Source organism: Nothobranchius furzeri, chromosome 10 (genome assembly GCF_043380555.1).
Source record: "Nothobranchius furzeri strain GRZ-AD chromosome 10, NfurGRZ-RIMD1, whole genome shotgun sequence".
Classification (NCBI taxonomy): domain Eukaryota; kingdom Metazoa; phylum Chordata; class Actinopteri; order Cyprinodontiformes; family Nothobranchiidae; genus Nothobranchius; species Nothobranchius furzeri.
Genome location: NC_091750.1, coordinates 26447201 through 26463314, shown reverse-complemented (window position 1 = coordinate 26463314; position 16114 = coordinate 26447201). Strand labels below are relative to the sequence as shown.

Below are 16114 nucleotides of genomic sequence, written 5' to 3'. Positions count from 1 at the left end.
GTGTGGGGGTAATGAAGAAGCACGGTCTTTACTAAAAACAAGTTTCAGATCATGGTAAACTTGTGGTACCGTAGCCAGATCGATGTTCTCTGCAGGGGGATTGACAGGTCCACGGCTAGGCAGAGCTGCGGAGCGCAGACACAACTGCGAGCACTCTGGGCCCCATCCAATGATCTTGTTCTCCCTCCAGTCGAGAATGGGGTTGTGGCGGACAAGCCATGAATGTCCTAGCACCAGTGGAGACTGAGGGGAAGGAAACACATAAAAAGTGAGAGTCTCCACATGGTTACCTGAAACCTGAAGGCGGAGAGGAACCGTCTGGAGAGTTATGGATGAGAGATTGCGGTTATCCAGGGAAGAGACAGAGCGAGGCGTAGAGAGCTTCGTTGTGGGAATTCCCCATTCAGTCACCAGTCGAGGGTCCAATAACGATTGCTCACACCCAGAATCCACTAAGGCTTCAAGAGGAATCTGCTTAGATTGATAAAACAAAGTGCATGGCAAAGAACACCGGGTCACAGAAGAAATCAGGTTACCGCCCACCAATAGACCCGGTCTTACCGGTGGGCGTGCCCTTTTACCAGAGAGGGACAGTTGTTCACGACATGTCCCGCTATTCCACAATATAAACAGAGTCCCATCTTGCGTCGGTGCTCTTTTTCTTCCTGAGTGAGTTTGGCTCTGCCCATTTGCATGGGTTCGTCCTTGGGTAGGAGTTCGGGTGTGGAACGCCCCCTGGCCCCGGAGGAATGTTCTGGAACAGGAGGAGGGGTCACCAACTCCACTCTTCTCATCTCGCGGTGACGCTTGTCTATTGACATGGCCAGCCTGATTAATTCAGCCAACGATTTGGGTTCGGGGCAAAGAGCCAGCTGGTTCCTGATCCTGTCATTCAGGGCCTCAGTGAACACCCCCATAAGGGCATCCTCATCCCAAGTCGTGCGTGCTGCCAAGATTCGAAAATCCACAGCCAGGTCTGCCACAGAACGTCTGCCTTGGGAGAGATTTATTAGTTTCCTCCTGATGTCAGAAACAGATTCCACACTGCCAAACGTCTGGGTGAATTCTGTCACAAAGTCATTAAAGAGTCCATGTAAAAACGAATCATTGTGGCTCTTGGCCTCAGCCCATCTTAAGGCTCTGCCCCGTAAAAGTCCAACAACATAGGAGATCTTGGCTGAATCAGATCTAAAAGCAGCAGGGCTACGTTCAAATGCCAATCTGCATTGAAGCAGGAAACTGTGACACTCCTCAAACTCACCTCCGAAGGTGGTTGTCGCCGGTGACGGGGCAACGCGGAAATGAGTCTCCTCTGAGGAGCTTGTAGCTTCAGCTCCATGAATGCTTGTAGCAGTGGTTGGATTTAACTGTGAATCCGAGGAGGATGTGGAGGGACGAGTCGTAGAAATGGATTCATGCAGTTGCCGAACTATTGTCTCCAACTGCTGGCAGCGTTGGTTGGATTGGGTTAACTGCTCCATGAGTTTCGGGAGGATTTGTTCCTGCTGGGCTAATCTGTGAGAAAGAGAGGTGAGTATTGATTCTGCTGGGTTAACGTCTTGGCCGGATGATTCTGTCATGGTCTGAGGTAATGATTTAACCCAAGACATGCAGAATCAACACACTGGAGCAGGATGTGAAAAAATAAAGATTTATTTGGTAACTAGAACTTAGGGTGCACTGGAAATCCAGTGAATGGGTAAACGGGAGCAGCGTCTGAGGGAAGGGAAACAGAGGTGAGTCCTTGATTGAAACTGTAGTGTGGTAGAGGATGAGTTTGGTAGGAGGACTTACAGCTGTAGCGTGGTGGAGGATCTCCAGGGAGGGGTGAGCTGGGAGAGTGAATGAGTATTCCGGGGTGATGAAGATCGGCAAGGTTTTACAACCGGAGGGAAGGAGAGAGAGAGCCTGTAGTGCTGGGAGCAGTTAGTGCCGTGAGGAGGACGGGAACCGGGAGTGAAGTCCAGACGTAGTACGGTCGAGTAGTAAATCCAAAAGGTCTCAGCGAGGAGGTGGTGTATGGAAAGATGACTGAGCCTGAGACAAAACGAGAACAAAATCTGAGCAAAAGATCGCTAGCAAAAAACACGTTTCTAAAGTTCAAGGCTAAGGTTTCAAAGTTCAAAGTCTAAGTTCCGACAGTTCAAAGTCAAGGTTTCAAAATCGAGTTAACACTGTGGCTGGGACTCTACCAGTAGGCGTAATCATCCGGCGGCTTAGCAGTGTCCTCCGTCCTCCTTATGAAGGCCACCCACTGATCAGCTGATTGATTGCAGCTGCTGCTCTCTCTCCTGAAAACAGAACTCACAAGCCAGGTGATGTCATGGTGTGTGTGGAGTGCTCACCTCCCAGCTCACAACAGAACCTGCATAGCCTTCCAGTGGGATGCTCCTCTGTTGCCTTCCTCTTTTTTCGTTCCTCCATAACCTGCTTTGTTTCTGTGGAGCGCAGCTTTGCAGCCTCAAGCTCTCTCATAAAAAAAGGTGAGTCTGCAAAATCAACAAATGGCATCCGTGGATCTGTCAGACCCTCTGGCGCATAGGTCTGGTGGACTTTAACGGAGCAATAAAAGTATTTAACCTCTCCTGACTGATAAAAGAAGTGAACACTGGATCCATCCCCCCTGAAACGTGACTTCGGCTGGCCACATGCGACACAGTTTCTTGTTCTTTTTTTCGCAGGTTGTTGTTGTTGTTGTTGTTCCTGGTGCTTTTGGACAATGTCTTTTACCATTTTCTCAATTTCTGTTTTTGTCAGAGGGGGGTCCTGTGCCTTAATTCTGGGTGGGTTGACAGTGGCAGGGGGAATGGTTACCACGTGAACAGCAACAGTCTCACTGCCTTCTGTGAGGTTATGCCACAGCCGTTGGGTCTCCAGAAGTGTCTCTGAACTGGTGTTGAGTGATGAGCTTGTGTTTGTCATCTTAGCCAGGTGCTTTATGTAGCGTGAGAGATGCTGTTTAGCGGTGGGATGCAGGAGGCTGTTGGGGTCTCTGGATGCAGCTTGAACCAGAACGGCGTACTCTGCGTCGACTTTAGTGAGAAAGTCTTTTTGCCCACGATGCTTCGCCACGATCTGGTCAATGGTTTCCCTCATTGGCTGCGTCCACCGAGAATGGTCCAAGACAAACAGCAGACCACCAGTTTTGATGGGACCTGTGCGAGCAGCACGAGGACAGGCTGCCAAAGGCAGTGGTGGTGGTAGTACTACTGGGACATTTTATGGAGAGAAAATGAGAAAACCAAGAAGAAACTGTATTAATTTGTGTTGGAATATAAAGCCAAAAGTAAATATAGGAGGAGGATGAAAAGGTGACGTGAACTACCTTTGTTTGGGCCGGGCTGGACTGTGGTCTGTGTGCCGAGCGCAGTTACACCAGCAGCGTCGTCCTGAAACGAGCAATGTAGTTGGTTGATGATCATTTGAATGTTGTTATTTGAAATGTGTCAGAACTAAAGCAAGGATCATGGTTACCTGAGCAAAGAGCTCCACCTTCACCTCCTCAAGTAGGTCAGTAGCTGTCACAAAGGGAGGGGTTGGCTCTGAGGTGGGAGAAGCTGGAGTGTTCTGTGCCCTCGGCTTATTCCAGTCCAGAGGGACGGGTTGACAGCCGGGCTCCAAATACTGCAGTCCAAACCGTTCTCCAGTGTCTGCATTGGAAAGACGCAGGGCAGGATGCTTGGCTTGTCCCGTGACTTCCTCTGAAAGTTTGTTCAGCTCCGACACCAAAGCTGGATCGAAAACCAAAGGGAGCTGAACATCAGGCTGCTTCAGGTCCAGAAGACGTTGAAAATTCCAGAGAGCCACTCCAATCATTCCCTGCACCTGGAAAAGCTCTGTGGAGACCCGAGTTCCCGTGACCCACTTGGACTGATGAAACTGAAAACCCTCCTGCTGAGAGGTGCCTCGCACAGGGATCCAGACAGGTACAGCTGCCTCCTCCCCCTTCACATGGTTAAGTTGGACCATGCCACCATGTCTGTAGAGGACCCCCCTCACCAACCTCTGGACCACTCAGACAGCCCCGGAGAATGTGGACACGCTGAATCCTCCACACTTTCAGCATGCTCGGTTTAAAAACCGGCACTCCGTCAGGGTCACTTTCTGAGAAGAACTTCTGCAGAACACTCTCTACTCTCACCAGCAACTCTCTGGGCTGTGGGATCTTGGTACGACAGTGCTGCCTGATATATATTATGCCACAGAAGACATAGGCTTGCCTCAGTCGACGCAGGTCTGTCTGGTCAACAACACAGAAGGCTGCAGAGAGAAACTTGCAGAAAGCGCTGCGCAGTGGGTGATGTTCAGATGTGCACTCTCTGGTGAAACGCCGCATACAATGAAATAAATCCAGCTTAATGTTGATTTTACTGTTATAGCTTTGGTGAGAAGCACAGCTGTTGTTGAGATTCCCAGAAGTTGCCTCGGCTATTATGTCATCCGTGGTCTTCCAAGAATCCCAGAGCAGGTGTTCCTGATGTCCAGGATTTGGGATGCGGAATGCAGCGCAGCAATCTCTGCAAATATAAATAAAGGAATGAAATACTAGTTGTACACAAATATATTTTACACTATAATTTATACCTTGTTTTAATGAATGAACATTAAAAAATAAGCAGGGCAAAGGAAACAGTAGCTGCGTTTTCATGTGGCAAATTTCCTCAATCCGATTGAAATCTTGGTTGATCGGAATTTCCGAATCTCTGTTCACATGGACACGAACTGAAATGATCCGATCATGCCGTGCGTACATATGCACCAAGCATTTAATCCGATTAAATAGGTTGAGCATGCGCAGAGTTGCCTTTCACGAAAGAAAAATTGTAAACAAACGCCATGAAACGAAAAGAAAAATGTAAAAACAGAAATAACTATTCTTCCTGCTTTCCTGATCCATTTATTCAATTTAATATTTTTATTTAGCTCACAGAAGTTACGTTTTCTTCAGTGAATAACTGCAGATATATGCTTTGCTGCATTTTATTGTTGATTAAAATAAGGGAGGGTTATGTCTGCCTCTTGATCAGCTGGTCCGCAGGTCTGAATTGACAGCTGTTGCGCTGCGCTGCGGCACAGAGCGGGGACGGGGGGTGGGGGTGGGGGGGGGGTGGGGTTAGCCTCATGTTTTATTACTGAGCTCTGTTGTGGCTTATTATTAATAACATGTGACGATCAGCTGAAACTGTTGAGAAAAATCTGTTCAAACAAAATAACAGAAGATGTTCAGAAAGTTTAGAAGCCTGTGTTCATCATTAACGAACCGCATCTCAGGTCATCTGCGTTTACGTGCTTTTAACGAACACGGACTTTACTGTCGTCCAGAGTATTTAACCGAGGACGTTTTCCTACCCAACATCAGCCTCCAATCAGGTCTGTAAAACCCAGATTATCCTGTGTTCTTTACAAGCGTGTCTCCTGCTGCAGAAGCAGCTGCGTTCAAAGCTGACAGAAACGGGGATCCGTGCGCTGCAACCCCCACAATAAACCTGCGTATTTCCAGTACAGATTTGAACATCTTTGTCGAATGATTTGTGCAATAATCAGATTTTTATTTTACTTCCACAAAATGCAAGTTCTGAATTAAATATTACTGAAACGGGACGGCTTGTTGTCGGATTTAAAAGCCGCCGCTCGTTAATTACACCGTCATTTTTGAAGTCAGGCAGTCCAAATGACAGCGGAGAGGCCCGCTGGCTGTTGCACACATGCGCAGTGGGCATTATTTTACCCCAACAATCCGAATGGCTGTGCACATGCACGTCAATCGGAATGAAGAACGGAATAAACCACCTCTCTCAATCGGATTGAAATTTCAATCCGATCGGGCCGAATCGGATCAGAATATTCTGATTGACATGTTTACATGCAGAATTTTCAATCTGAATGGGCATTCAATCCGATTAAATATGCGCATGTAAACGTGGCTAATGATGTCTGACCTTACCTGTCAACCGACTTATGCGTGGCTTTAGGCTGTCCTGCAGAAACGTAACGGCAGGACAGCCCCTCGTACACTGGCTCCAGCGATTTGTCTGATTCAGACTGCAGCATCGCCCAGGACAGGATCATCCAGTTCTCATTCATGACGGCATATGATGACACGGTGCCTGATGAGAGGACCACTTTCCATGCCACCTTACGGGTGTGGTCAGTAGGGCTGTCGCGGTTGAGGAATTCCCCCTGCGGTGATTCAGGGTGGCTTAGTATTGCGGTGTGCGATATTATTGCAGCACTTCTTTTTTTGATTGCAGTACTATCTAAACATAATGTTTACACATTTAAAAAAGGTTTAAAATTGCCGTGCCTTCTTTAATAACACTTTACTGAATGCAGATCAAAGGGCAGTAACAACACAGATGGCAGTAACGTTTGTTTCTCCGACAGTCGGAGTCCGACTGAACTTAAAAACAACAAAATTCAGGAGAAGGTTAAACTTTTAAATGCAAATTTGGCTGCAGCATCTAACAAATCCCCATGTTGTTTAGTTGTTTAAAATCAAGCATAAAAAAGTACATGTACCGGGCGCGCGCGCGCCGGGGGGCGGGCGCACTATCGTTTCACTACACACACACGAATGATGGTGATTTATAGCTCGGTCGCGTCCTTGTTGCCCACAAGGAAAACCAGCATGTTAACCATATACGGTTTGAGAGAGGATCTGAGAGGGGTGGCAACATTTCCAGCAACACTGAAAACCCTCTCGGATGGTGCGCTCGTTGCACTAACGCACACGTACCTGCGTGCGACTCTGGCGAGCAAAGGGAATCTCTCCCGGTTGTTGCTCCACCATGTCAGGGGGGTTCTTTAGGGTGGGTGCATTCCTCCTGCAGGTAGCGAGTGAGCTCCAGCTCGGCTCAAACTCTCTTCGGGCCGCTGGTGGCAGCTCTGTCTCGGCCAAGGACTCTGGCTGCGCAGCAGCTGACGTACTGAAAACCAAAGTGCTCCCAAAGGAGCGAAGTGACGTTTCGTTTTGATACCAGTGCAGCCATCCTTCTCAACATGCATCATTGAGTTGAACCAAGTTCAGTAATCGCGGTGGCCCATGGTGCAGCGCGGTGGGCTTCTTCATATTGCGATATTTCATTTTTGCGGTTACCGCGTAAGCCCTAGTGGTCAGCTCTGAAGACCTGCCCAAAGGTACCCTGAAGAAACAGATTCAGCGAGTCCTTCTGCCTTCTGTACTCCTGAATGAGACAGTCAACCAGGTAATGAGCTTCAACAGCTACTCCATGCCAGCCATCAACATCCTCGTACATCCCAAAAGCAGCAGGAGCAGCAGTTGTCCTCAGAGTTGCAGTGATGGCCCGCTGGCCATACAGTCCACAGTCTCCATCCATTATGTTTTTAACAGAGGAGAGGTATGCCAGGTGAGTACGCTCGTACTTAAGATGGAGAACTTCATTTAGCTGGTTGGCCATGTCATTTGGAGACTTTCCTGACCGCCGCAGCTCATCCATCACGGTCCTGCATATGCCTTTCTTGTGGGTCAGAAATGCTGGAAAAATGCTGCAGAATCTATTTGGCAGCATGCTGACCCATTGAGGTTTATCTGCAAACCAGAACTTCATGCAGACTCTACAGCTGAGGCGTGAGGCCAGGATGTAGTACTGCCCGCTTGCTCCAAGGACAACACGAGGCCGACCAACTCCTGACGAGACCACGTGGGGGTTTGAGCAGTTGTGGAGGCATGGAAGTGAGTAGTTGTTACGCACTCTTTCCACGACGGCATGCTCTGGTTTCCAGATGAAAAATGGATGCAGCTGAAAATATTTGGGTGATGGCAGTTCTTAGATGGAGTCGATGAGCTCTGGCTGAGGGGGGTTACGCCACAATGAGATCAAGTTCACTGGGTGTCTCACCGGTCGAGATCCAGGCCACAGACCCAGGGATTCCATCTCCGTCTTCATCCAAATCCTTTGCTGGTGAGAGCAGTTCCATCGGCTCATATCCTGTTCGTAGCTGGGCATCGGTGGGACAGCAGGTCTCTGAGACTGAGCTGGTGGATCTCTCGCTGCAGAGACTGCTGAAGGAGGAGCAGGTGTGGTGGGGTGGCCTAACACCGACTGACCAGAAGCTGCAGGTGATGCTGAGGAAGCTGAAGATGCTGCAGGCGTTCCCGGAAGGAGTGCTGCACAACCACACAAGTAACCTTATAAGTGTAATAAAATATAAATTAAATATGATTATTCTTTTTTTTAACACACTCACCAAGGCCCGATACCGGCTCCAGTCTTAAGGGTGGTGTGGTTTTCCTCGATGGAATTTTGAGGGCAAGTAACTCTGGAGGAACTGGTAGTGGAGGCTCCATAGATGCAGGACCTGTGGGGAAAACATCAGATGTTAATATGATTTAAACAAACCATATATATGCACATGTGCATTCAGCTACCTGATGCAGAGGAGAGGGGGGTGCTGCAATCATCAGACTGGTCTGGTTGTGAGGCTGCTGCTGATGCTGAAGCAGAAAAATCATTTTACTGCTGTGACCCACGTCTGTCTTCTAAAGTCTAAAGATAATGGACCTCATCAAGTAAAAGGTGGTTGTGGTATGATCACTGATTTATATTTTTATTTTATTTTATTATGTGGTAATCAGTCTTGACATAAATGAATGATGCAGTTTTTAAAGTTCAATATTATTTCTTTTGTTTACTCTTTTACCCTGAAATTCAGTTTCATACCACACCCTCAGTGTTTCAGCAAACAAACATGCAAATCTTAAAGAAAACTGAAAAACAAATGTTCTACAAAGTCAGTGTAGGTGGAAGAAGGTTTAAGCTTCGAGTGTCTGAAAACAGGTGCCCGAGTGCATGTGACGCTCACCCAGGTGGCGTGCAGTAGCTGGTGGACAGGCAGCCCGTGTCTTCTGTTCAGTTTTCTCCTCTGAGCCTGTTTTGGGGACATAAGCACAAAAACATACAATGTGAGTAAAACAATTGTCTCTTAAGTTTATTTGTAAATAAACACTTTGAATGTGATTTTATGCTTATGAAGGGTTTTGTTGTTACCGTCACGAGGAAGGAGCTTGGATGGAGACAAAGAAAGCATCATTGTTTCCAGCTCTTCATCAGCTTCCATCTCTTAAAGAAAACAGAAAAAAGTATTTAGCGTATTCATATTTCACCATGATTTGTGAAAGACCAACATTACCATACATTACATTTTAGTTTAGCTGCAAATGCAAGTAACAGTGGAAAGGTTCACTCACGAATAAATTCATCTAATGGTAGATGAATTAGACTGATAATGATACATTATTTCAACGTACCTGTCCGTCTCTGAAGCACAGTATGAGGTGGTCCTCACTCCCGTCGGGTTTCACAGACTGGCCACACACTTTGAAGGACTTTATGACCAGCTCCGTGTCCAGCTTGTCCCAAGCAGCAAGAACCCAGTCCACAAGCAGACGGCGAGATGGTGCTTTCAGGTTCCCTCCACTTGTGTATTGCTTGTTTGTGTCGCCAGACATCCACTCTTCATAAGATGCATGCAGGCTTGCTTTGAAGGGCTGGTTCCACACAACATCGGGGGCTTGTATGTACTCTCTCTCTCTCTCTCTCTCTCTCTCTCTCTCTGGAAGCCCCACTCTAAGGGCCTTTGCAGTGTATTAGTGACTCATATTTTGTACAACCACAGTCATAAAGTTTTCAATCAGTAGTTTTATTTCAGTATGTATTTTTCCAGTATCACAAAAAATATAATTGTATATGGTTAAAACCATCTAGCTTATGTGCACTTTTTAAAACACTGCCCAGCAAACATTCGGACGTTTAATGACAGTTGAACGGTCACAACTGTAAAATAATATCACAGGAAATAGGAAAAAATAACATGACATCTACTCTATTTTCGCTGCCCGGACTCGAACCTGGATCCTCCGGGGCCAGTAAAGAGCCAACCTCCCATTTCTCACAACAGCTACAACGGTGGAGCGGCTGAAGGTGATCTTTGCAAGATTCTGCGTGCCGGAATGCCTGGTGACGGACAATGGCCCGCAGTTTGCTTCCTCTGACTTTAGTCTGTTTGCCCAGGACTATGGTTTCCGACATGTGACCAGTAGCCCTCGTTACCCTCAGAGCAACAGGGAAGCAGAGAGTGCCGTCAGGACGGTCAAACAGCTGCTTAGTAAAAGTCCAGACCCTCAGAGGGCTCTTTTAGCCTAAAGAACTACACCGTTAGCTCATGGACTGAGTCCAGTGCAACTGCTGATGGGGAGGCGGATAAGGTCCACAGTTCCCACCACAGCACAAGCGTTGAATCCAGCCTGGCCGAACCTTGGAGCCTTCAGGAAAAGGGATAAAGAGTTGAAGGAAAGGCAGAAGAATTCGTTCGATAGGAGGCATAAGGCCAAAGACTTACCAGTTCTGATTCTGGGCCAAAGAGTGTGGATTAGAACATCACAGTCCACTGCTACGGTCCAGGGTCCGGCCTCAACCCCAAGGTCTTATGTAGTGGAAACCGAGCAAGGGAGTTTTAGAAGAAACAGGGCTCACCTGACTGTACTCCCTGAGACAGAGCTGCCCTGCTCTGAGGAGCCGGTGTCAGACCTGACACAGAGACTCCCGGGTACCACTGTGACCAGGTCGGGAAGGGTTTCCCGCCCACCAGAGAGACTGGACTTGTGAATATTCTCATTTTAGTTGACCCCTACATTTAAAAACAAAAGGGCGATGTTTCTAAAACAAAGGTGTTTATGTTAGGTTATATTGTTAAACAAGAGTTGAAAATGCTTGGTTGTAAACACTGGACTATAAGTCAGGTTTCTGTTAGAATGATACTGTTGTGTTGAGTACAAGGTTATCTTACAAGTAGAGTTTTTCAAGCTAAAAGGGGGAGGTGTAGAGGTGTTCAGGATGGAGCCTCTAGGGGGCATCTTGGGACTGATGGCGAGAGAAAAAAGGAATGTGTGACGAGGCGGGAAAAGAATAAAGGAAGTAACACAGAAGCCTTGTGAAAATCAACAAGTGGCTCTGAGGTCTTCATTTAATCAATTAAAGACTTCTACATACAGCACAACTCACTTACAAGCCCCGACTGCTACAAGGCTGGTTGAGACCGCGGTGCTTTTATAACAAACTTACAGCCACAGAGCTGCTACGTAGTACTTTTCTCGTTAGCCATTGGCTAAAACCGACTCATAATAAACGTGTTCTATACTTTTGAGCTGAAGATGGCGCTAGACTGACGTTAGCAGACAGAATTTAGATTTTTCTAAGAAAACGCATCAAAATGTAAAAATAATAACTACACATGTCTACAACACTATTAGACACTCATTTATACTAGTTATAAGCTAAAATAAGTTGATTTTGATGTGACTTGCTCTTTAAGTGCAGTTTTAGTAAGGATTCTACGCAATGTTTGATAAATGAGACCCCAGCTCCGTTAGAAATAAGCAGATGTCTGCTTCAGCTGGACAACATCAAGTAGAAAAGTGTTCACAGATAACTGATCTTTTAATGAAGAAACAATGTTAATCACTTTTAACTTTAATATTGATTTTATTTCATCTCTAAGGTTTGGATGTCTGAACATGACTGAATATTCTGATTGGTGTAAATAATACACAATATTATTAATAACAGTGTCATGATTCGCCCCGGCCTCCCTGACTGTGTCGCTCCTTCCGTAATTAGCCTTATTGTTCTCACCTGCCCCTCGTCAACCTGCCCATGTGTTCCCTGTGACGACCCTCGTCCCCTCGGTCCGTCCTCTCATCCTAGCCTGAGCCTTTTGTCCCCGCTGCACGGGATCCAGCACCAGGGACAGCGCCAGGAGCGGCCAGCTCACACTCTCCAGCGCTCCAGCGCCCTTTCAGGACCTTGGAGAGAGGCACGCCAGCAGAGACAGCAGCTGATCTTCATCAGCGATCAAGCAGCTCCCAGCTCTTTAAAAGGAGGAACGCAGCAGACATCGAGGAGATCCTGGAGTAGCCAGAGATTCTCCTCAGCTCACAGACACTTTGCTACCGTTACCAGTCGGGTTTAAGGCTGTTCACACCGTTCCTGCTGGGTTTAAGGTTGGGTTAAGGTTGTTGATAGAGATCCCGGATCCAGGATTAGCCTGGGTACCTTCTGAGCGTGTTGTCACACGCCTTGTTAAGGGTTAAACCTTCGTGGAAGTTTTCTTTTATCCCCATAGGACTTTTGAGCCGGGGATATCTTGCGTTTGGCAGAAAGCCTTCTTTTTTTTCATAAGCAGTGAGACTGCTTATGTTTGAGTTTATTAGTAGTAAGCCTTATCTATGCCGTTTACCCACGGACACTTTATGTTAATAAATCCTTTTGTTTTTACTCTAACCTCCTCGTCCTTTATTCTCACACACACCTTTACGCCTATTTTCTTGTGTTAGTCCCCTCATCATCCTAGACCTGCAGAGAGGGGGCGTAACATTCCCTGATTGTTCTGTGTACTTATACCTCCCTCTTTGTTCCTGTCGTTGTCGGATCATTGCGTTGTGTTCGTGCTTGTGCTACTACCATTATATCCATTTTTATTTTTTCATCCGTGCCTGCTTTTCTGCCTCCTGAACCCTCCACCACACATGGTCTGCCATCTCCACCCTCACCTCATGACAGAATGCTCCGACCAAACCTGGACCTGTGGTGAGCTAACACCTGTTTCTGGAGAATTATTTTTTCTTTTTTTTTTCTCCCTTTCAGCAGAGGGAGATTTCGGCCTGGAGTTTTTTGTTTTTTTCGGCGCATCCTACCTGTCTCGGGGTGGTCGAGCCCTCTGGGAGATCCTGGCGCATCCTATTTGTCTTCGGGGTGGTCAGGGTCATTCTCCTCCTGCTGTTTTCGCCCCGTCCTGTTTTTCACGGAAGCTGCTGTTTTCTGGAGTTTTTTATGGAGGTAAAAACCCCTGCGCACGCCAGCGTTCTTCGGAGTGGTAGGTCTGGTCTTCCGCTCCATGTCAGCTTCCCTTCACCTGAGCCTGCCTGTAGATCCAGTCGAGTCATGGTGTGCACCTGCTCAGGACTGTTTGCCGAGTACCTGGGAGCGACGGTGGCACAGGAGTTAAGTGCTCGCCTCGCAATCGGAAGGTCGCAGGTTCGAGACCCGCTCAGTCTGTCGCTGTCGTTGTGTCCTTGGGCAAGACACTTAACCCACGTTGCCTGCTGGTGGTCGTCGGAAGGACCGGTGGCGCCAGTGCTCGGCAGCCTCGCCTCTGTCAGTGCGCCCCAGTGCAGCTGTGGCTACATTGTAGCTCATCCCCACCAGTGTGTGAATGTTTGTGTGAATGGGTGAATGACTGGTTGTGTTGTAAAGCGCCTTGGGGGGTTCAAGGACTCTAGAAGGCGCTATATCAAATACAGGCCATTTACCATTTACCATTTACCGCTCCTGGTTTCCTCGCATCGCTCCTGCTGTTCTTCTGCTTCCTTGTTCACGCCTGCGGGGTCTGTGCCTGCAGGTCCTTCATGCTGCTGTCTCTACTGGGTCCCACGCCTGCTGCTGCAGTTACTACAGGGTCCCGTCCCGGCTGATGCGGTTTGTCCTCCTGTCCAGTCAAGTGTTCCTGTCCAGTCAAGTCAAGTGTTCCTGTCCAGTCAAGTGTTCGTGTTCCTGGTCTCAAGTCAAGTGTTCGTGTTCCTGGTCTCAAGTCAAGTCAAGTCTCTGTTCCTGGTGTTGAGGGTCTACCCTCATGAGGAAATTGCTACGCAGCATTTTATCCAAAAACTGTGTAATCTGCGCTTTGAAAAGCAGATAATAAGTTCCAGCTCCAAGAGAGACTTCATTTCCCATGGGTCTTTGTGCCCGGAAGCAATGTGATGACGTCACCGCGGAACCCTGAACACGTCCTGCGCATGCGCAGAACCACACAGAGACAGCAGCTGGAAGTTATAAATTTCAGCAAAAACGAAACTTATTCGTTCTTTTGTCCAGTTTAACTGGCGGTGAAGGACACGCTGGTTGCTACGGCTCCGGTCAACGTGATCACGCGGGAGGCCTGGCGGCTTAAGTGGATCGAACGCAGAACCGCTGAAAAGCAGGGGAAACCCAGCAGATCTGCTCTCTTTTGCTCAACTCCAGCTGATGTGTGAGAAATTGTTCGCTGCTACGACTCTGGACGCACATACGAGGCCTGGCTTGAAGCAACGGAACCACCATCTGACCTGCAGCGCGAAGAACAAAGGGACGCCTTTGGTTCGCTAACGCAAGAGTTTGATTTTATTTTATCTTCCTCTCCCTTCTCTATCTTATCCCGTTTTCTCTATAATTCAGAACAAGCAATAAAACCGCGCTATTGCTTCAAATTATCAGACATTTTTTTCTCTTCCGTACCAAAATACGTCATACTGTCTACCTTGAAGTAAGCCATTTTGTTTTGTTTTGTTATTGTTAATATCTAAGTTTGTCGCGCTGTGGCCAGGCTGGCAGACTGTGTCAGATGTTAATTTACGAGTGATCTTTTGTTGTTTATCAATTTTTCTGAAGTGTTTTGAGTGGATCAAGTTAAGTTTACTGTGATTTGAGTCTAAAGTGCCAGCTAACCCTTTTTCTTTGTCTATAGACCCTTTTACTGTTTGTAAACAATATGACGTCAGCGAGAATGCGCGCGCAGCTTGGCAACAGAGAATGGCGTTGTGTCAGGCTTTATCAAGCTACGCTGCGGGGTTATCACCGGCAAATCTTGAATGTTGTATTATTAAACTCACTTTAACGAATGGCAACAGACTCCCGGATCCCTGTGGCATTACGGAATGGGTGGAAGATGTAGGTGCGTGGCCAGATATCCAGTGGCCCGATATATATACGTTTTTAGTGGAGAGGCCCAGTAAGTACACACGTGAGACGCTAGGCGCATACAAATCGTTAGATGCATACAACTATGTTGTCTGTGGCCACGTACAGAAAGTAAAACATCACGACATAGACTGAGTTTTGCGTCTTGAAGGCAGAAGTCCTTCCTAGCCAAAGACAAGGACACAAGACTGCTATGTATGAGGCTTGGGTCATAGTAAACAAACCAGAGAACTACGTCTTCACAGCCAACTGTACCTGCATGGCAGGGTGAGTATAGCATAGGTTTCTTTTTTTAGCGTGCTCAGAGTACAGTCGTGTTAATTTTAGAGAAATACAGTTTATACTAATACGCAGTGGGAAAATACAGATGAATTAGAATGAAATGTTAATTTGAAGCATGAAATAAAGCGTATAAATTTATATGTAACCTTAGTACATAATTACCTTACCTGATATAAAATGGGCGCTACAAACTCGAGCATTTCGGATCGTGTTTTCCGTCCAGTTTTCATCAACCCCTTTGATGGCCTGCGGCCACAGACGCCTCCGATTTTGTTGAAATGGATGTGCTCCCTTCGGAATTCTGTAAAGTTTCACTCCACTGATTGAAGAGAAGCGATTCTGGCATCCATACACGCAACAACCCGACATTTTTATGTGCTCAGAACTTCAGAACAAAGGGTTTAAAACGCTGTTTTAGTATCGAGTGTGAATGAGGAAGCCTTCACTCTCGTTGCCAGGCTGCGCGCGCAACTTTTGATGACGTAGGTAGTAAAAGGGTCTATAGGAGAGCTGAAAAGACAGCTCCCTGTCACATTCCTTTAGCCTTACATCACTGCCCCCCCCCCCCCCCCCCACACACACACACACACATGGTTTGATCTGGTGGTCAGCAGAACAAAGGACCCCTCTCCACACAGGCTGGTCTGAGTTGCGACACACACATACACTTTCAGCCAGACAAAGGGTCAGACATCTTGGGTTACCCACGTCAGATTGTTTTACATTATTATTCCATTGTTTAATTAAATGTTATTCCATTCAGTTTTGTCTCAAGCAACTTTGTGTGTGTTGGCTGAAAATCTCTGCTCCTAAATGGATTTTACGAACTTCAGACAGTTTGATAAGATATTTGGATTCAATTTTTCCCCGTTTAAAAAGAGGATGGTGCCCCGTAGATATCTAAGGATATCTTAATTAACAAATCGATAAATATTTCCATATTTACGAATTTATTGAAGAATCCAAAAAGTAAGTAAAAGCTTACAAATTATTCGTTCATCTAATAACCCCAACACTGGTCTCAAGTCAAGTCAAGTGTTCGTGTTCCTGGTCTCAAGTCAAGTGTTCGTGTTCCTGGTCTC

General features: G+C 47.0%; 1 protein-coding gene across 2 annotated transcripts; it reads right to left on the bottom strand.

The window, feature by feature from the left end:
* Nucleotides 1–3759: 3759 nt before the first annotated feature.
* LOC107373186 (uncharacterized) lies at nucleotides 3760–15596 on the bottom strand. Of its 2 annotated transcripts, XM_070555436.1 has the most exons (9): nucleotides 10360–15596; nucleotides 9269–10282; nucleotides 9009–9080; nucleotides 8824–8889; nucleotides 8390–8455; nucleotides 8209–8319; nucleotides 7860–8128; nucleotides 5945–6180; nucleotides 3760–4517 (listed from the first exon to the last, which is right to left on the bottom strand). In XM_070555436.1, exons 3-9 carry the CDS (start codon nucleotides 9076–9078, stop codon nucleotides 3956–3958), a joined length of 1380 nt encoding a protein of 459 aa, XP_070411537.1. In that variant the 5' UTR covers nucleotides 9079–9080; nucleotides 9269–10282; nucleotides 10360–15596; the 3' UTR covers nucleotides 3760–3955. The 2 variants fall into 2 exon arrangements, with proteins under 2 accessions (XP_070411537.1, XP_054592907.2); XM_054736932.2 differs by having other exon boundaries at nucleotides 9269–15596.
* Between the last annotated feature and the right edge of the window lie 518 nt (nucleotides 15597–16114).

Excerpts from the sequence above, each read along its gene's own strand:
- LOC107373186 (XM_054736932.2), bottom strand. The coding sequence starts at position 9,078 with ATGGAAGCTGATGAAGAGCTGGAAACAATGATGCTTTCTTTGTCTCCA. Across the intron at positions 8,890-9,008 it reads CAAGCTCCTTCCTCGTGACG|GCTCAGAGGAGAAAACTGAA; the intron begins GTAACAACAAAA and ends TCCCCAAAACAG. Across the intron at positions 6,181-7,859 it reads TGTGGCCTGGATCTCGACCG|GGGGAATTCCTCAACCGCGA; the intron begins GTGAGACACCCA and ends GAATCACCGCAG.